Consider the following 22,005-nt stretch of genomic DNA (forward strand, 5'->3'; position numbering starts at 1 on the left):
AATGTGTGGTTTTATTATAGTTTGCAGACTTATGTTAGCATCTGTATGCTTCTCTCATACTTTCTGTATTCAAATTCAGCAGTCCTCTTTTACTTTCTCACTTTTACTTTCCAGTTAATAGGAAATGGAATATGGTATTTTGGTCTTTGCCTTTCTGGGGTTTTAAAATATGCATGACTATATTTGGACAAGCAGGCAAAATGAATAGCTAACAGTAAAATTAGCTGGTTAGGTTGGTAAGTAAGATGACAGAGAAAAAACCCCAGCTCAAAACAAAATATACGTAAACTGAACACTCTTTTCATATTTTTTAGTGTAACCAGAGAGTGAATATATGGTCATATATAGTACTAACTTCTCAATCACAAGTCTCTGCCAGATTCTATCTAAAAGATATAGCCTGGGAGCCAATGCTGAAGTCCCCTAAACCTACAGTCCTTTTGAATGAAAAGCAGAGGGTGAAGGTTGGCCTTTCAGACAGTATGAACATGTAGTTTCCCTCAGATCTTTCTCATAGTGGTCACATCCAGTTTCAAAACAACAAGATGGGGGAACGTGGAATGTTTAAACTAACAAGGAAGCCATGTCACAGTGGCTACATCCATCTTTTATAAGAGTCGGTGATTTGTAGAGAACCAACATTGCTTTATTGTTGTCATGTGTCATGAAAAGTGAAAAGAAGTACAGAGGGAAGCTACACTATGACAACAGTAATGGGGTTTTTCAACATTAAAGCATATACACCTATTCTTGTAGACCCCTAAAATAAAAATTATGAATAGTGGTACATGTACAATAGGAGTAAATTAAAAATACATAATGTAGATAGTGTGTGTTTATGAATGAATAAGCACATATACCCGCTCCCTGCTTACATGTCGGATAGAGTAGTGAAGCCAGCTCACCTTTTTACCAAATTATGAAATTTAATAATGAGGAGACCTTCAGAGTGAAGATGAGCCAGTCATGGTGGATAAATTCATCTTTACCACAGCTGGTCTCCAGACTCCCCGAGTTCAGAGGGACAACAGACTTCCGCCACTGTTCCTGTTGCTAAACTCATCTTAATTGATGAATGGCTGTAGCACTAATACAATTTTAAAAATGTCATTTTGATCATTTGCCCCATAATTGTGACAGTGACAGCTGTGACAATTATGTGACAGCACAAAACTGTGACAGCACTGAGCAGCTCCTTCAGTGGGAGACTGCGGCACCCACGGTGTGGGACGGAGAGATTTCGCAGGTCTTTCCTCCCCACTGCTGTCAGACTCCACAATAAAGACTTTAACTGATCAAACACACACATCCACACATGTGCAATAACACTAAGTGCAATAATCTTTTCTGTCATCGTTGTATTTTTACTCAGTTGTATATAGCATTTGTATTTGTATTCTATTTTTATCTTATTGTATATTTATTTTATTTTATTCTACTGTATATAGTATTTTATTTTTATTCTATTCTGTACAGTTGTGTACTGTATTTATTCTTATTGTATCCTAATTTTTGCCTCATAACTTTTGCACTGTCCACTTCCTGCTGTGACAAAACAAATTTCCCACGTGTGGGACTAATAAAGGTTATCTTATCTTATCTTAATTCATATGAGTTCACAGCAGACATCAGCTAGAGCCTGTAAGGCTGATAAAAACAACAAACTTGTTTTTCATCCTTGTATCTCTATCATTTTCTCTTCGTTTTGCGCTTCATCTGTTTTTTCTTCTTTAACTTGTCTCACCTCAGACTGAGTCCCAATGACCTGCAGATTTTGGTGGGACACGCATGGCGCTCGCTGGCCTGCCAATCAACTACCAACCAACTACCACGGCGCAGTCACTTTCCTCTGATCCCGCCCTTCATCTTGCCCACCGCAGCACCGAACTGACCGATCGCCTCTCAGTGTTTCTCTGGGATCTGCCTGCCAGCTTCCTGCTACCAACTCTGACCTTTGGCCCCTTGTCACCCTTGGGTTGCCCCACCTACCACAGAGAAAAGTAATTGCTGTTTGTCCATGTTTCTCTGTGCAGGTTTCCACCAGCTTCTCCACTGATGCCATTTCCTTGTAAGCACTGACTAAGGTCATTTCAACCTTAAAGCCCAAATGTAACAACCCCAAAGCAATAATCCCACAATCAATCAATCAGTGCTCTATTAAGTATCTTGACCATAGCCACTTTTTCTCATAGAATGTTCACCCTACTAGTGAAAACAGTTGCCTCAGATCACAGTAATGGAGCTTTGTTCTAGACCCTCTGGCAGGCTTTGACATTTAAAAACCAAACTAACAAAAACAGCACCATTCGTAGGTCATCAGACGTCTCATTACAGGTCAGTCTACAATTCATCACACGTTACTTCTCTTGGTATCAGTGCACCAGTTTGTCTCTTCAGAGTTCTTCACAATAATGATTCCTTGAATTTTAATATTATGATGTTTGTAGTCGTGGCTGCAAAGACCACAAAATGAATCTGGTCTCGAGCGGCTATAAAGAGAGATGTCTGGAAGCAAATCTGAAGATGGATTTTAAAACCAGTGCAATAGCTTCTCAAAAGTCAGATGGTTTTAGTACAATTGAAATCGTTCAGCGATGTAACTCGTGCATTATGAAGGCAGCAAGAGGGAGGATACACTAGCTCTGCTGATACTCTGGGTGGTTTCGGCTCAAAGAGGATTTGGCACAAAAAAATCTGTGTTTGATCTCAGAGCCAAGTGTTTTTAAAGTTAAGATCTCTCTAATTGACCTTGAAGGAGTGAATATAAATTCCAGCTGAATGAGTGATATTGAAGGATGGTAATAAACCTTGAAATTAAACAGAGTGGCACAGAACACATGCACTCTATAATGTAATGTAGCACTTATGGTGGACAGTGTCAATCACAGTGTCACAGGATTCTTTATAAACATTCAGTCACACCAGCACATTAAATGTCTCCATTTCAGAGTCATTATAGTGTAGATCTGTGGAATCTGTGTGATGGTCTATGGTTGGCATGTCCATACAGGCCAAATGGTTCCTTGCAAATTTTCACTGCTGACTAATAGTAAGCCGTCTTGACAATGTTGAGAGAACAAAGCAGTTTTCAACTGAGGAAGCTACTGTAGGGATCCAGCTGTTTTTCAACATCAGCTTTTGTTTCACCTCGGTACGCTCGGGAGCTTTTTTTTCCTTTTCTTAGTACTTGATTGAAATTATAGGGCACAATCTCTGGCACAGTATAAAAAAATGTAGAAGCTCAGAGAGCTGCTGTGATGACTAACTCTACAGCATGCTTTCTGCTTGCTATATTCCAAGCCACCTGCAGTATTAAGTCATTTGAATTTGTTAACATTTGTTCATATATCAGGATATACTAACAAAAACTTCTGCTTTAGATAAATGAGTACAATTCTTTTTCTTTCTCTGTTACTTACTGTTCACATTCTCCAGGGGAAGTTGAATACTTTGATTTGCAACCTCTTTTCCCAAAAAAGGCAGAAGACTTTGTAGATCATTAAAATGTCGTTTGGTGTTAAAATGTTCATTTGAAAGCATATTGTTGAGATATTCACTCAAGCTGAACTAGGGTTTAATGAGTCACTGGTAAAGGCATTTAAAAGGTAAAAGAACATTTCTACACGCTCACTGGTGAAACACTGCCCCATAGTGGCAGAAGTTTTACTTACATTTTTCAACAATTACAAAAAATTCCTTAAGGTGATCCAACTGTTTTTTGAAAAATCCTGCTGATGTTAAAAATGTAATGGATATATTTTTTTTAATATTTCTTTGAAATTTTGACTTCTGTTTTTTCATCTAGTATTTCAGTGCTTTTGCAAAGCATTGCATTCTGCATTTATTTACATTTTACACATGGCCAACTTTTTGGAAGTGAGGTTGCAGATCAGTCCTGGTCACGTGGTTTTAGCACAACTCCGCAAAGTCGTCTGATATATCAGCACTGCTGATATTTTGTTTTGGGATGATGAAGGTATTCAAGTACTAGCTTAATCAACAGCTATTTCAAGACATACAAGTCTTTATTTGAGCTTTGAAGGGTACTACACTTAAAATCAACATCATTGTTTGGCTCCTGCACTGATTGCAAACCTTCACACCCACTCATTCACCTGCACCCATCATGAGGGACCTCAGCAGTCACCCTGAGCTTGTATGGCATTTCCTGGTCATGTGGTTGACCCCAGTGGAGGGTTTGGGGCTGCAGAGCAACAACCTCTAGTTAAATCCTCCCTCCTGCTGGTGCTTTGTAGAGCCCACTCCATAAAACCATTTAGTCACACACACATAAGCACAGACTGATACAGGAAAGCACACATATGCTTGCTGGTGTGCATACACAAATAGACACACAAACACAAAGCACCACCGAAAAAAGGTGGTTTGCTGACGACAAAGCATTTCTCTGTTCTGGAATCAAAGCAACTCTTTATTGTTTTTCTTTTTTTGTCTGTCTGTTATTTTGGTGGTCCATGCCGATATTGTTCAAATAGTGATGAGCTGTGTCAGTGTGATGTTCCTATTATACCATTTTCATGATGGTATCATCGCCTCATTGCACCACCTCCTCATCTGTCACCTCTACCTGTGTCTCACTCCAGTTCTCTGACAGCAATACAGTGTAGGGAAAGCCTCCAGTTACCTGCACATGCACAGGACGTTCAGATAGAGAAGGACAGACAACCACTGATGTTATCCAGTAGTTATGAGAGGAGAGAGATTGCGTAAATGAAATAATGTATTCATGGCTGATCTAACACCAGAGTTTCCTTTGTAGTGATTTACTTATACTAGACTGGACTGTCTAGTAGATTGAATTTACTGAGCGCTATTTAGCCACCGTGACTACCCACAGTAGCAGACGATGAAATGCCTTCTCTGGCATATAAATGAGTTTACCCTACATCTGTAGTGTAAATAGAAGGAGCTAAATAGTTTTTGTTTGGTTTTTTTGCTTTAGTGCTTAGTTTGTGTGATTTTTTTTTAAAAAGTTTTGTTTAAGTAAAAACCTCAAAGTTAAAAAAAATGTAAAAATTGAAACTCTTAAAGTAAACTGGACAGCGGGAACTGCCCAGCTCCCACATGCCATGAATGCAGCAGTATTTCAGCCAAGCACATCTGAGAGGAGCCTGCAGATACTATAATGAGGCCCACTGAGTGTAAGCTATAAAAATAATGCGCGGGATCACAGTACACACACAAAAAACCTGAATGGCTTAATGCTTTATAGGAAATAATCAACTGAAAGCCAAGTGTGCTCATTTTGTTGTAATTCCAGATGCTATCTTAAGAAATCAAACATGTTAGTTTTAGGTACAGTTTAGATTCTAATAAGCCAGCACTGTGATGTGACTTTGATTTGCACACTGAAAGCATCGCTCCGTATCAGCCCCGTAATACGGACAGGCCCCGTGTGCTCAGCATGCATTAAAAGGCTGGGATGGTCTCTGCTGAAAACACTGAGGGATTAGTGACATGTCTGTGGCGTGCTCCCATAGTTGTCAGATGTGTGAAGTGTTACTACTGCATCCATCCTGTAGAGAGCGCTGCTTAGCCTCTGGAACACTGATAGTCTGGCTCTTAACAAAGGCTGAGTGAGAAAGCTTACGTCACTATTAGAGATGCTGCAGAAGGCTTCCATTCTGCTCTCATTCAAGCTATCACTATATTATTGTGTCTGGAACACTAAATATTATCATAATCATACAAATTATGTACAGTTCCCCAGAAAACTCAAAAGTCTCGTGCACTTGAACATAGTCCTGTTCATTTTATTGATGCACTTAAGTGATATTAAAGTTGCTTCACTGTATGTTGGTAAACATTGTCAGCAGTGTACTGTACATGTGTGCTTCTGGGAACAAAACAGTTTTGGTAGCTAGATGACGTTATAATATTCAAAGAGCAAGTGATCAAATAGTCAACAATTAAGACAACTAAAAGCACCATTTAAGAATATTCAATATTGTGTTGTTCCCTCCAGATCATTCCCATGCGTTGCCTAAAAGTAACATGTGTTACATGACATATGCGTGGGTCATATGTGAAATTAATGATGTGAACCAACTTTCTTCTGGAGTAGAAGAACAAAAGTATGAAAGCACTTTGGGTTGTGGATCGTGTATATATAAGAAGTAAGGTGTAGCTCCATGCGTGAACATCTGGTGGGATGAGCTGATGTTGTGTGTCTAGATCTGGATTTTTGTGGCATTGTACTGTTGGCTACGATGATTTAACACTCAGCTCTCCAGTCTGCTCTCATGTTGTTCCTGTTAACATTCCCTGCTTCTTATTTTCTGGCCAAGCTGCAGAGTAACATTCTGTAAGTAGTCCGTTCAAGGTCTTTAATGACCTTTTGGAGGAGCCAGTGGGCTCCTTGTTTGATTTATTCTGAGAGCGCTGACTTTAAAACTATCTCTGGTCAAGAACAGGTTTCAGTGTTAGCATACAGTGTGTTAATGTTAGCATACAGATTTTAATGTTAGCATACAGTGTGTTAATGTTAGCATACAGATTTTAATGTTAGCATACAGTGTGTTAAATAACAAAAGCTGATGTTATGAAATCAAGACTGTTAAAGTGGCCCTTTTATAAACATGTTGAGCTCCATATTTATATTCTTGGACTAGAGTAGAGTTCAAAATAATGCTTGCTGGTCTTTTGCTTGTGCAGTCCCTCACTTCATCCTATACCTGAAACAAGCCTTTAAATCAGCTTTGTTCTGATTGACGGATCCTATGATTTGGACAAAGTAATCTCACGATTTTTTTTCTATTGTAAGGTAAATATTCTAAAGTAATACAATTATAATGTTATTCAAGTTAAGTTATATACATGACAGAAAATACAGGAAAGCCCCACAGACCCTCTTTAAAGCTATGAACTTTAAGCCTGTTTCATTTCGCAACACATTAAATCAAAGAAAGAATTCGTTAACAACAGAAAAATTCAAAAATATTTAAGGCTTTCCACCCTGGCAACCAGTATTTGTACACAATTTTATTTGTATTTATGAGTATACACAAACTTTTCAATGTGAAAAAAGACTGTTTGTTAATTTACAAAGTTCTTTAGGAGCAGCTTTTTGGGACCATTGATTATGAGCCAGACAGTAGCCTACAACATGCTTGTATCAATGCTCCCAAGTTAACAGATAAAAAGATTGATGGTGGAGCCTACTCGGTAAGTGGGTTATGAAAAATTTAGAGGCAGACATGTTAATTTATATATATAATATGGCCTTATCTTATAAATGAAAAGAATGTGTAGATTTGAAGAGCTCAAATATTCTTATCAGTTTCAAAAATGCAATCTAGTCCAGCTGAGGTTTTTGTGATTTGAGTCTTGTCTTTGGATATTCAGTAAGGAACCCAATGGACCCTTCAGTTAGTAAAGTTTTAATAGAACCATGGAAATATGCTCAGTGTTTACTACAGTCATCAGGAGTGTGATACAGTTAATGTTACTTTGGAGCTTGGACAGAAAGTAAGAATCAGATTCACTCTGATGTCCGTTTGAACTCCCAGTTATTGCACTCAAATACCACCCTTCCACTAGTATTTCACACTGTATATAGACACCATCACGTTTTTATCACTCCGCGTGTAACTCAAATTAGTTCAAATGAAATAAAAAGAAGAAAAAAACAAAAAAAATCTTACTTCTTAACAGGGTGTAGTGGATGTTGATAGACGGGCATTTACGTTCATAAACCTAGTTAGAGTTGAGGTAAGACATTCTGGTAAGACTGAAAGCATAGGGAAGGAAAAGTGTACTTTTTTTTCAGAGTCTGCCTTTTTTCCATCAAGAAAAGGGCTGCTGAAGTTTCAAGAATGTTTTAAAAATGTATTAAAGATGCAAGATTATGAATACATGTATGAGGTTTGTCTCTGTTCTGTTTTGGAAGATAGCTCACATATGGAAAACACTGTTTACCAGATTCAAACTGACAGGCAGGAAGAGAACCAGTGTGTGTCCACTTAGATATGATCTGAAGAAGCTTTGCATAAAGAGAACATGAGGACACTCCTCAGAATTGGCAACATTTGGTGTGAACTGCACTGCCACACACTGGTGAGCCCTTTCTTCTGCCTACCACCACCAGAAAGTAATACCCTTTATTAAACAGCTCCTATGTAGACACCTTGACATATCTACCAACACGGGACTGAATTAAGGCAAGTCATGGACCAAATTATCTTCCCACTGTCAATAACAAAAATAATAGACCATTCTGAACCTGTTTGTAAAGTAACAGAAAAGTGCTTCTGATCCTAAGCAAAGTTTCAAACACTTCAAAAGTAGTGTTGGTAGATATATCTGGAGCCCCTAACCACGTCTCCCACCTGCAGTGGCTCATCAGCACCACAGCACTGAAAAGCAGCTGATTTTACCTCTGTCCTTTACCATATATACAGCAGCTACCAATTAAACCAGTATTCCAGCTGTTTAACTGTCAAGTGGAGTGGAAAATTACAAGTGTGTGTATTGTATTCTGGTCTTCTGCTTGCCCTTACTCAACCTGAGAGGCAGCAGGCAAAAAGAAGCTACTTTTCAGCACTGTAGAATAAACCCACTGTAGTGTGTGTGTGTGTGTGTGTGTGTGTGCTGTATTACTTTGTAGGGCGCAACACCATAGCAAGAGCATGCAGAAGACAACAAACCAACTGCTGGTTGTTAGAGGTATCTGTCCTATTAGATAGAGCTTATCTCCCCTTTCAATTCTGAATATTTGGTATGAAAGAGATGTTAATTGTGGTTAATTGTTAACTAGTGATGTGAATATTAATCAAGAAATAAAAAGATGAGCAAAAGTTCACTGTTTTGTCATTTCTTCACACATTTCTCTCACATATTGACAGATTCCACCAGCACAAGGCCATCAGCAGCTGTCAGTGGATAAGAAATGTTAACAAGTTTAAACCATTGATGCGTTTGGTGGTAATGAAATTAATAACAGCTGCACTAGAGGGGCAACAATGAGACAACCCACAAAACAGGGATGTTTTACAGGTGAGGTTTTCAGGTGTCAAGGTTTGTTGTGTGTCTCAAGAGTATTGAGGCGATTCCAGCAGACAAGCAGTTACTGTAGGAGAGCTGGACAGGGTTGTAGATGGTCCTTAAACCATCAGCAGGACCATTATCTTCTCTACTCCGTGCAAGGAGGAACAGGATGAGCACTACCAGAGCTACTAAATGACCCCCAAACCACTGGTGTGAGTGTCTCTGACCAAAATCGGAAACAAACTGAGGGCCCAACATCCTCTGGTGGGCTCTGTGCTCACTGCCCAATTCTATGTAGTCCAACTGCTATTAACCAAGTACCAGAATCTACTAATGGTGCTTTTTACAGATGAAAGCAGGGAGATCAAAACACCTGGGGACATGTAATAGATAGTATGCTATCTATTACATGCTATCAGCTATCAGCACACACAAATGAAATTATACTTCAGTGAATCAGTAGATTTGAACATGTTAATCGATGCTAGCAAAAATGATATTAATCAGAAACAACTAGTTAATTGTAAATTCATTGATCTTAATGTTATTTTAATCTAACTTTATGAAATCAGAAAAAAATGCTTCAAAACTTTTTGCTGAAATATGAAATATTAGCAAACTATAACATTTTGGCATGTAGTTTGTCTGGTCTGTTTAAACAAATGTATCCACTTTGAACGAGTGTGATATTTTTGGCTTTGTTGTCCTGTTGGCTGCTACCCTCTGTATCATGTTACAACCCACCTGATTTAGATAGCAGAAGCATAGGAGAGCTGGAGGACCCAGATGAGCAAAGCATTTGAAACTAAATATGAAAATTTAATAAACAATTAAATTCTAAATATAATTAAAGTTTGACTGCAGTATCAGTGTGTATTGTTTACATAAATGAATAGTAACTGATGGTGCTTGTCAAACTTTAAAATCAATTTACCCAATTTAGGATGGGTAATGAAAACCCTACCTCTTCCCATAATGCATTTACCTGACTGTATTACCACTAAAATACAATGAATTATTAGTACTGTTTCTATAGTTCTTTTTAATGGTGGATGATGCAATTGTCACGGGTAACGGGAAAGTACGGACTCAGTCGCGGAGCTCAGGATGCAAAGTACATGGTGCGTTTATTTACAGTGCCCAAACACAGTTTCAAAACATAAAGTGAAGTGCAAAGTCCAACAGTGATCTTCTCCAAACTCCCAGTGGTGCGCAGGTGAGTTTCCAAAGTGATTCCCAGAGTGTGTGTTCTCCTCCAATAGCTTAATCCACGGGCTCCTGCTCTCCAACCTCCAGCTCTGTATCTCTTCCTCCTATAAACGAGCAAAAACCACAGGTGAGAAAGCTAGCCGGCTAAAGCTAAGCTGCAAGTCACAAAACACTCTTTACTACCGAGCTTCGAGTACAATCCAGCGTCGACTGCCATCTGGACACCCAGTTAAATACCTCAGCCCACAACGAAGGATGATCAGTGACAGCTGGGTGGCAAATTAGGTGCAGGTGTGTCAGCCACTGGGTGGAGGAGGAGAGAGAGAGAGAAGCACACACATACACACACAGGCAGGTCTCCCCGGGAAGGACTGTCCGACCATGACAGCAATTGGACAAGGGTTATTCTCTGACGCGTCAACTGCAGAAAGGACAAAATGAAAACATGTTTAACTGAGTCGGTGCTTGTCGGGTGCTCTTGATGTCTTCAGTAAGGAAGACTTTAGTTGCTGCAATAGAAAGAAGACAAAAAAGTAATTTGATGACACAAATCAGTGGTGCAGATAAAACACACTTTAGCTGAAACATAGCAAAAGTGCAAACTGTTCTGAGAATGCGGGGACATTGCTGTGACTTACTACCTTAACTTGACCCTTCTGAAATGCTGGTCTTTGGACATGTTTAGTTGCTAGAGCCAAAGAGTTGGTCTACTTCATTAGTTTGGTGTGTTTAAAATTTCTTTTGCTTTTCTATAGGCTAATTAGGCTTCATTATGTGTTTACATTACAGCTTCAGTTCCAGGTGACTTCAAGTCAGGATGTGTCAGAGAAAGAGAGCAAAAAGAAACAGTTAAGACAGTGAACAGTGAACATCTAATTAAAAAGCCAATGTGTGATTGTGGCGGACAGAGGGGGTGTAAAAAGAGCATGAAGAACCAGGTAAGCAAATAGGGAGACAATGAAGTTGGGTGAAAAAACAATAACTATTTTTCACAAAACATTTTACATGTATCTTATGAATGGTTTATGCACTTTCCAATAGTACTCTTAAAAAATACCAGTGAACATCCTAAACAGAACTTTGGACATCCACTGAGACAATCGAAGTTGGGTGTGGGTTAATAATGGTCACTGTTGACCACAAATATGAAATTAAATAAAAATGAATAATAAACGGGGCGGGGCTATGGCTCCCCACACTCCCTAGCAGATCGTTACATGGAGAAACCTTTGGAATACAAGCATGCTGATCCACACAGGTGTGCACACAGGTGTACACACGGGTGTTCACAGACGCGGACTACACCTTTCTTGGCTGCTGCCTCAAAGCACATTGTGCGCTGTCTATCTTGCGTGCTGCACAATATCGTTTATTATTTAGTATCTACTGTTATCTACTGCTAGCTAGTTTATTGTGATGGTGCTGTTTTTATTATGTTGCTCTTTGTTGTTTGCTTTCTCTTCTGTTTTTTTTTTCTCCATACAGGTGATCCAGGTGTTTTGTTTGTTTGTTTGTTTGTTTTTTCCTTTCTTCCCCCCCTTCTCACCGTCTCTTCTCCCCTTTGGTTTTCTTTCTCTCCCTCTCTTTCTTTCATTCTTTCTCCCTGTCCTATCCCCCAGTCATGTCTGTCCCGTTTGTAGCAACCGAAAATAAAATAAATTCATAATTATAATAAAGGTCAATCAAATGGACCAATATGGCAAGGCCATGATGATCCACTTGGTAAAATAAATCCGCTTGGCATCTTTCTTGGCCTTAAGACAACAATTCTGATGGCTAAAGATCCAAACGGGACACAAAAAAAAAAAAAAAAAAAAAAAAGAATAATAAAGATTAGCTGAAAATAAGCCGTGTGGAGACCAGAACTTCTAGAAGTCAGATGTCCACTTGCTTCTCCCCTCGTCCTTGCCTTCTGGCATGGCATTGTATCTTTGAGCACAAAGATAACCTGTGAAATTCCTGCTGGCTGCCTTCAGCGCGGTGATGATTTAGTGGAAAGTTTAGGAACCACTTCTGACGCACAGCAGAGGAGCAAACAGAGAAGCTGCAACAGGTGATCATTAAGTGACGGACAATAATATACTGTACAGCCATTTGAACTAGGGAACAACAACAATGTATACTGTACTGCACTGTCCTGTTCAACAAATGCAAGAAAGGGCAAGGCAAGAAGCAACCTATTTTAAATGTGAATTTTATATAAAAATTACACAGACATGCTTGTGAGACAGTTAAACTTCTGCAGCACAATCATTTTGTAATTGTATTTTTATCATCCAATTAAAAATGATGGCTTACACCAGCGGTCCCCAACCCCCGGGCCTCGGACCGGTACCGGTCCGTGAGTCGTTTGGTACCGGGCCGCGAGAGTTGAGGCTCAGGTGTGAAATGTATGGTTTTCAGGGTTTTTATCGGTTTTCAGCGTTATTTTGTTATCGTTTTTATCGTTAACTCAGTTTTCCTGGTTTCACTATGGATGATAGCATCAGACACCACCAGATAGGTGGCAGCATGTACAGAGTGCAGCAGGTGCACTGTGTTCATGAGGCGCTGGAAAGGGACTGGGGATCCGAGCAAGCCGAAAGTGAGCGTGACGAATTGGTAGAATTTGCAAGGTGTGGAGAAGGATGTTTTTTTCTTAGTCTCTCTTAGTCTCTAGTTTCAATATCTCTTGGTCAAATCCAGCATGATAAAAAAAACAAGCAGTGCCTAACCGGTCCAGGAGCTCACTGACCCATATAGACCCGTCTGTCTTTACCAGAACTTCAGGGCTACACCAAGCACTGTAGCAATCTTTTATCACCCTCATGTCCAGCATGCCATGTGATCACACGGCAAGTGGGCGATTTGGAAAGAAACTTTGAGCTGAAAGAAGAAAGCAAAAAAAGCACTTTGTCCCACGGTGAAAATTGTCTGAGCATTGTACAGGTGCTGCTGACAATCCTGGCCCTGACCGTATTTTCTGGTTGATAACCTACCCATCATGCAGCTTTGGTCTTAGGTCCAGGGCGTCCTGAATTTCAATTTTGCTTGGGCTTTCCTCTCAGTTTTCTTTAATTAGGTCCAGGAAGAAAATCCAGTAGACGCCTGGGGGACCACCCACACTGCAAAACAGTCCAAATCAATGTTGAATTCTCGCGCAGCAGCTCTATTCCCATGTTGTTGCAGTATATTAATGACTAACCTCATATTGTGGATGGTTTATCTCAGTTGTTCTCCTGACTGAAGTTTGGTCCATTTACAGCATCCTGCCATATGTCCATAACCATCAGGAATCCTCACATTAACTTTTATCAAGTGGAAAAAGGTTAGCTTTACTGTGTTATGCTAACATATGCTAACATAGCTGTGTCGCTAGCGATCACATAGCACATCATTATATACCAGCTAGTCTAACTTAAGTAACCCTACAAAAGTCACTGCTGTTTAGTATTTCTGTCAGCATTTATGTCGGAAGTGATAGCAGAGCTGTATGTTTTAATTTTTTCAGAAATCTCTCAGTCAGAACATGCCATATTACGTTTAGGTGGAAACTAGCGAGCTAACTTTTTGCTAACTTCTAACTCTGTTAAATTTAATAAATTCTGTTTTCATGGATGCCTGGATATTAAACTTAATTGTTACACCTGGTAACAGTGGCGGTCCTAGCCTGTTTGGCGCCCCGGGCGAACACTCCCTCAGACTTTAAATCATCAAACTGTAAATTTGAAATTTGAAATTGTTATTGATCCCTTTACCCCTGGTCCTAAAGTGTATATTTATTTTCTTACTCTTCTTATATATATATTGTTTGTTTACTGCTGTAACTGGAGCCTCGTCATCTCGTCTCTCTATATACTGGACTGTATGTAGTGGAGATGACAATAAAGTTTACTTTGACTTCAGCACCGAGCAGGCGCACCGAGGGCTCTCGCGCTCACTTTTCGCGTATAGAATTTCAAAAAAAAACATCGGTGCAAATTATAAGTCTGTATCATAACATGTTTGTTGGTTTGTTTTTATTTTGTTTTATTTTGCGAGTTGGTTATTAGATGCTGCTCCAGCCAGCCAGAGAATCCCCCGCCGCCCCGCCCTCTCCTCCCTGTGCCGCAAGCAGCAGGCGCACCTCGCAAACGGAGGGCGCCCATTTACTCCCAGCAAATGGGCAATAGAAAACCGATCGGTGCCTATGCCATTCCCAATATGCGCTGGCTGATGTCGGGGCAGCATGAGTACGAGCAATTTTTTATTTTTATTTTTTTTGCCGATGCCCGTGATGCCGCCCCCCACCACGATGCCGCCCCGGGCAACCGCCCGTGTCGCCCGTATCAAAAACCGCTACTGCCTGGTAAAGCAGCAACTTTGATCATGTTATTAAAGATGAAAGAATTTAGACAGTTTTTAACTCTCAGTGATGCCGCAATGTTCATTTGACTTTGGGACCTGAAGCGGACGGAGTTTTGAACCCAGATTACTCTGCGAGGCTTTTGACTACGGTAGCCGTAATGCTCCGACAATCCATCAAGCGGTTAGGCTTCGTAGCTTACCAAAGTCGTACTAAAACATTTTTTGACAGATTTGTGAGGGCTGTGTACCACATAAAATCGGTTTGAGGTCAGTAAGCACAAACATAAGGCGCACGGGATTATAAGGCACACTGTCGATTTTTGAGAAAATTAAAGTATTTCAAGTGCGCCTTATAGTGTGGAGAATACGTTAATTTCTTTTCCTGCATTTGCAGTGTGTTTGGGGTCATTGTCTGATAAATGAAACTGTTGCCAATCAAATGCTGTCCAGATGGTATTGCATGGTGGATCGAAATTTGACCATACATTTAAAATTCACTCAGTTTTGACATGATCCAAAATCCATCCCCAAACCCTGACAAAGCCACCATGTTCTAAAGATGACTATAGACACCCACTGTTGTACCTGACCTCTAATGGATACATTGATTTGAACTAAAAATTTCAAATTTGGGTTCATCATTTTATCATTCTCCGCTTCTCTTCCTTAAGAATGGCATCTTGATAGCCAGCAAGTAGTAGATGAAGAACTGAAAGGCCAGATGCATCTCTCAGGTCTTTGCTGGATTTGCTGGAGTTTTCATCTGAGAATCACCTTACTGGAAACAAAATGCCTAAAGATACAATTTAAAATGGGATTTTTTTTGTGAATTGATTGTTATGATGTTAAGTGGCCTCTCCGTGAATCGCTACCTTATCGTGGTGGAGGGGTTTGTGTGTCCCAGGGATCCCAGGGGCTATTTTGTCTGGGGGCTTTTGCCCCCTGGTAGGGTCTCCCATGGCAAATTGGTCCTGGGTGAGGGACCAGACAAAGAGCGATTCAGAAGACCCTTATGAAGAAAACATCGAGGGAAGAGTTTACCCTGCCTAGGGTTACCGGGGCCCCGCCCTGGAGCCAGGCCCGGGGAGGGTGTCCGAGGGCGAGCGTCTGGTGGCCGGGCCTTAGTCCATGGGGCCCGGCCGGGCACAGCCCGAAAAGAGGACATGGGCCCATCCTCCCGCAGGCCCACCACCCGCAGGAGGCGCCATAGGGGTCGGGTGCATTGTGTGCCGGGCCGCGGCCAGGAGCTGAGGCCCTGGTGGACTGATCCCCGGCTGCCTAGACTGGCAATTGGGACATGGAATGTCACCTCTCTGGTGGGGAAGGAGCCTGAGTTAGTGCGTGAGGTTGAGAGGTACCGGCTAGATATAGTCGGGCTCACCTCTACGCATGGCTTGGGCTCTGGAACCAGTCTCCTGGAGAGGGGCTGGACTCTGTCTCAGTCTGGAGTTGCCCCTGGTGAGAGGCGGCGGGCTGGGGTGGGTATTCTAATATCCCCTCGGCTTGCTGCCAGTACGTTGGGGTTTTTCCCGGTGGATGAGAGGGTTTGTTCCCTGCGCCTTAGGGTCGGGGAACGGGTCCTGACTGTCATCTGCGCTTATGCGCCGAGTGGCAGTTCAGAGTACCCAGGCTTCTTAGAGTCCCTGGGTGGGGTGCTGGAAGGTGCTCCACCTGGAGACTCTGTTGTCCTGCTGGGAGACTTCAATGCTCACGTGGGTAATGACAGCGAGACCTGGAGGGGCGTGATTGGGAGGAACGGCCTCCCTGATCTGAATCCGAGTGGTGTTTTGTTATTGGACTTCTGTGCAAATCACAGTTTGGCCATAACGAACACCTTGTTCAAACATAAGAGTGTCCATAAGTGCACGTGGCACCAGGACACTCTAGGTCGCAGGTCGATGATCGATTTTGTAATCGTATCACCAGACCTGCGACCATATGTTCTGGACACTCGGGTAAAGAGAGGGGCTGAGCTGTCAACTGATCACCACCTGGTGGTGAGTTGGATCAGGTGGCGGGGGAGGACGCTGGACAGACCTGGTGCACCTAAACGCGTAGTGAGGGTGTGCTGGGAACGTCTAGCAGAGGCCCCAGTCCGCGAGATCTTCAACGCACACCTCCGGCAGAGCTTCAACAGCATTCTGACGGAGACTGGGGACATTGAGTCCGAATGGACCATGTCCAGTGTCTCCATTGCCGAAGCTGCTGCATTGAGCTGTGGCCGCAAGGTGGTTGGTGCCTGCCGTGGTGGTAATCCCCGAACCAAATGGTGGACACCAGAGGTGAGGGGAGCCACCAGGCTGAAGAAGGAGTCCTATCGGGCTTGGTTAGCCTGTGGGACTCCGGAGGCAGCCGACAGGTATCGACAGGCCAAGCGGAATGCGGGTCAGGCAGTGGCTGAAGCAAAAACTCGGGTGTGGGAGGAGTTCAGAGAGGCCATGGAAAAAGACTTTCGGACTGCCTCGAAGAGATTCTGGCAAACCGTCAGGCGTCTCAGGAGGGGAAAGCACTGCACTGTGTATAGTACTGGGGGAGCACTGCTGACTTCGACTGAGAAAATTGTCAGGCGGTGGAAGGAATACTTCGAGGACCTCCTTAATCCCACTGACACGTCTTCCGAGGAGGAAGCAGAGTCTGGGGATGAGGGGAATGACCCGCCAATTTCCGGAGGCGAGGTCACTGAGACAGTTAAACAACTCCTTGGTGGCAGAGCCCCTGGTGTTGATGAGGTCCGCCCCGAGTTCCTGAAGGCACTGGACGTTGTAGGGCTGTCCTGGTTGACACGCCTCTACAATGTTGCGTGGAGATCAGGGGCAGTACCCCTGGACTGGAAGACCGGGGTGGTGGTCCCCATCTTTAAGAAGGGGGACCGGAGGGTGTGTTCCAACTACAGGGGGAATCACACTCCTCAGCCTCCCTGGGAAAGTCTATGCCAGGGTGCTGGAAAGGAGAGTTTGTCCGCTAGTCGAACCTCGGATACAGGAGGAACAATGCGGTTTTCGTCCTGGTCGCGGAACACTGGACCAGTTCTTTATCCTCTCAAGGATAATTGAGGGTGCATGGGAGTTTGCCCAACCAGTCTACATGTGTTTTGTGGACTTGGAGAAGGCATTCGACCGTGTCCCTCGGGGTGTCCTGTGGGAGGTGCTGCGGGAGTATGGGGTGTCTGGCCCATTGCTACGGGCCATTCGATCCCTATACAACCGTTGCAAGAGCTTGGTTCGCATTGCCGGCAATAAGTCGGACTCGTTCCCGGTGGGTGATGGGCAGCCAAGTGGCGGAGGGCTTTCACTTCGGTGGCCTCAGAATCTCATCTCTGCTTTTCGCGGATGATGTGGTACTGTTGGCTTCATCGGGTGAAGGCCTCCAGCTCGCACTAGAACAGTTCGCAGCCGAGTGTGAAGCAGCGGGAATGAGGATTAGCACCTCCAAATCTGAGGCCATGGTTCTCAGCCGGAAAAGGATCGAGTGCCCACTCCGGGTCGGGGATGAGTTCCTGCCCCAAGTGGAGGAGTTCAAGTATCTCGGGGTCTTGTTCGCGAGTGATGGGAGAAGGAAGCCGGAGATCGACAGACGGATTGGTGCGGCGGCTGCAGTGATGCAGACGCTGCACCGGTCCGTCGTGGTGAAGAGGGAGCTGAGTGTAAAAGCGAAGCTCTCAATTTACCGGTCGATCTACGTCCCTACCCTCACCTATGGCCACGAGCTGTGGGTAGTGACTGAAAGAACGAGATCGCGGATACAAGCAGCGGAAATGAGCTTCCTCCAAAGGGTGGCTGGCCTCTCCCTTAGAGATAGGGTGAGAAGTTCGGCCATCCGGCAGGGGCTCAGAGTAGAGCCCTGCTTCTCCACATCGAAAGGAGCCAGCTGAAGTGGTTCGGGCATCTGACAAGGATGCCTCCTGGGGTTGGTGTTCCCGGCCATGTCCCACCGGGAGGAGGCCCAGACCCAGGACACGCTGGAGAGATTATATCTCTCGGCTGGCCTGGGAACGCCTTGGTGTTCCCCCGGATAAGCTGGAGGAGGTGGCTGGGGAGAGGGAGGTCTGGGCTTCTCTGCTTAGGCTGCTGCCCCCGGATAAAGCGGATGAAGATGGATGGATGGATGGATGGATGTTAAGTGGCTTAAAAACACAACAAACACAAAAAACCCATTCTTTAAAAATGGTCAGGTATATGGAATCAACTGAAAATGAGAAAAAAAAGTAGCCAATCTCAGGAGAAAAACTTTAACAGACCTTTAGAAAAACTGGAGAACTATTGTTCAACACCACTTTAAATATTTTGCTATTTGGAAGCAAAATTCAATAAACAAGATGAGGGATGGGTCAAGGCTTTTATACAGAACCAAAACATCTAATCTAGATGATAACAATGGTGAAACTACTTGAAAGACATTTTAAGGGCCTAGCTAATGTAAATATGTAACCAGTACATTTAACCCACCAAAAGTCAGAAATTGTGAAAAAGGACACGCCTTAAGTAGACCAACCAGATATGATAGCAGCCTAGTATGTGCAGACTATATAACAAGTGATCCTTTAGGATGGAATAAAAGTCTGAATATATGTGTACACGTGTGAATACAAGTCAAGATTGCACAACACTGCCCTCAGTTTTTACTGACTAGCCAAGCAAACTTACATCATTTTGGGCTGTCAGATTTGTATTTGTAGGCAGAAACATCCCAGTGACTTCAATATTTAATGTACAAAATGGCCAAAGTGAAAAAAAAAAATTCAACCAACTGTGCATAATTCTTGTTATTTAGCTTATTTAGATCATCAAGGTTAATCTGTTGTAACTTACAGACAGTTTACCCCACTGAGGTATTCCTTACATGAAATTATAATGCAAATCCTCTAACAACACTTGCTGAAGCAGTTCTGCACTTGTTTGGATAGGTTTATACACATTTACACTACTGCACCTGATGTAGGGAATACAGATAAAACTACATGTGTCAGATTTAATATTAATATTTGCATAATATTATGGCTGTGGCAACCATAAGGGATGACTAAACAGGGGTTTGCTGCAACACATGTACAGTACATACTTAGTATTAATAGAGGCCTAGAACTGGCTTAAATGAGTTGTGAAGTGGCATGATGGATATAGACTGAACATGTACATGAAAACTAGCTATAAAACAAGTAAACAAGATTGTTATAGTGCCCAATTTTAAAGTGCCCAATTTTTAAAAAATAAATGAAAACTTATCCGTTGTAATCAGGACAGAGGGGTAATATTTCTGCTTACTTTTAGCATATTCTGCATTTTTATTATAATTGCACTTAAGCTAGTATTGACATCTGTAATGGATGTCCACAACAGGCAGTCTCTGATATACCAATACTTTAACAGTGAAGGCTTCTTAGCCTAAGCTACAACTGGAAATTCTATTGATCAGTCTCCATACAGTGTACATACAGTATATAATGTTAGCAGTGTGTCAGCCCTCATACCAAACTTCTGAACTCCTTTACTTAGCTCTAATCTATTCCAGGCACCGTCAAAGGTCCCATTCCCAGCTGTCCAGAATCCTTGTATCCTTGTCTTCTTCAATGACTTGTATATAGAAGGGAAGGTGTGAGACACCTTGTCTCTTAAGTTTGAAGTCTGAGCCAACTGTGGTTTCAGATGTGGTTGCTATTCTTAGAATGCTTGATATTTACTGAAGGTCACTTGAGGAGGTGTTGAGCATTGGTCCCTGCCTCCATATGTCCTCTTGTATTACCCTTTCTCCTTGCCTTCAGTTAGACAATAAAGGAGTTAGTGTTTGGTGTCTTTGCAGTCAGTTCTAGAAGACTTCTGTACATTAAAAAATATGTCTGTTGCTGAAGACTGAATTTCTGTTGAACAGATGAACTTTGCAAGGTATGGTTGAACTTCATCAATCTTTATATAATGTATTTGTTTTATATTTACTGTACAGTTAATGCCTATAAATATAAATACCATATACATTTTTCTATTTCTATTCTATTCTGTTTAGCAGATTAGCATTACTGTTGTTCTAATATCTGTTGTAAATCCAAAGTTTTCTTTATACACAGTAATGTGGAAAAGTTTTTGAACTACGCCTCGTTTCTTTATATTTTGCATCCAAGAAGCAGGAATTTCTTGATAATGTGTATTTTTTTGTCAGAATGTTGCATGAATTAAAATAATTAAATTTGTTTGAAATTTTCTTACCCTTTCCTTCCTTCAAAGGTTTTTTTTTTTAAATGGGAAAACCAGAGGAATGAGACAAACTCGGGAATTGCATGTCACTACCAAAGGTGAGTTCTTGGGAGAATTGCTGTTTGAATTTTTATAAGAGGTCACAAATCAGACACTTAACTATACCAATATAGATATGTGCATATGAGAAAGTCTTGATTATATGGTTGAATTACACAGTGGCTAAAAGGCCAGACTACTGTCTATATCAGTGGTCATTATTATAAGTTACCCTTGTAAGTAGGACAAATTCTAAATAACATGGTCTCTTTGCAATAAAGAGCTTAAGCTAATTAGAAATCTGCTGGAAGTGCTGAGGGTGCTGTGGCGCTGTGGGGTATTGTAGGGAACCTCTATGTCTACAACTACTAATTAAAAGATAACATTTTAATTTTGTTTTTTCAATGAAAATAGTGAATTTTAAGTTGCTTAGGTTCATTCGTGTCTCTAACTATAGTGTAGTTACCAAACTTTTTGTAAACAGGCATGCTGTCACACATGAAAATGGATATGGAAATTTCAGATTAATCAATTAATCCATGAAAAAGGGCGCAAGTTATCAGATGATCAGAATCAACTGACGTAATCGTGTGTATTGTGCTTTAGTACACATGATGAATTCAAAAATATCTTGGCTGTTCAGAGGAGCAGGGAGCTAAACTTTATAGTGTTTGGATGCACAGGGCATGATGAGAAGTTCATCAGTGTGTGACTCCTGAGTGAAGAAACACTTTGTGCATTGTGCTCTGCTACCATACTGTCTGCCCTAGCTTTGCCTGTATCCATGATAAGCCCTGTTCTGATCATCAAGATATTTTGTCAATCTTCCCATGAGCTAGGTGCCATAGTCACTTATGTATTTACCCAGTATTTTCTGTATTATTTTTCTCTGATGATTATCCTTTAGTATTTGACCATGATAAAACTGTATTATTGTCATCAGTGTTTTTACTACTGTATTTTACATTATTAGGACACAAACATGCAAAAAACAAAAAAAACAAAAAAACATGCACAACCAAAACATGCACAACCAATATACATTTCAAAGAATGCATCAATTCTCTATAGCTCTTTCCTGGATGGGTGGTGTAGCACCTCTTACATAAAACAATGTTTTCACTAGTTAATTAGGTGGGAAAACTCAGCCACCACCCATTGTCTAGAAACAATGCATTCAAAAGACAGCATAGGTCCAGCCAGACTTTAGCCAATCTATCATGAGAAACACTGACACATA

General features: G+C 41.8%; 1 protein-coding gene across 7 annotated transcripts in view; it reads left to right on the forward strand.

Moving 5' to 3' along the window:
* LOC146367059 (uncharacterized) overlaps positions 1-8,821 on the forward strand; it is a 122,890-nt gene extending 114,069 nt beyond the window's left edge. For all 7 annotated transcript variants that reach the window (XM_084912534.1, XM_084912531.1, XM_084912533.1 and 4 more), the window contains one exon: positions 1,750-8,821. In XM_084912534.1, the coding sequence (XP_084768660.1) occupies positions 1,750-1,754 (5 nt within the window). In that variant the 3' untranslated portion in view covers positions 1,755-8,821. The remainder of the gene's footprint in view (positions 1-1,749) is intronic.
* Positions 8,822-22,005: the final 13,184 nt, after the last annotated feature.

The sequence above is a fragment of the Perissodus microlepis genome, chromosome 18 (genome assembly GCF_051167445.1).
Source record: "Perissodus microlepis isolate ML-2025 ecotype Zambia chromosome 18, ASM5116744v1, whole genome shotgun sequence".
Classification (NCBI taxonomy): domain Eukaryota; kingdom Metazoa; phylum Chordata; class Actinopteri; order Cichliformes; family Cichlidae; genus Perissodus; species Perissodus microlepis.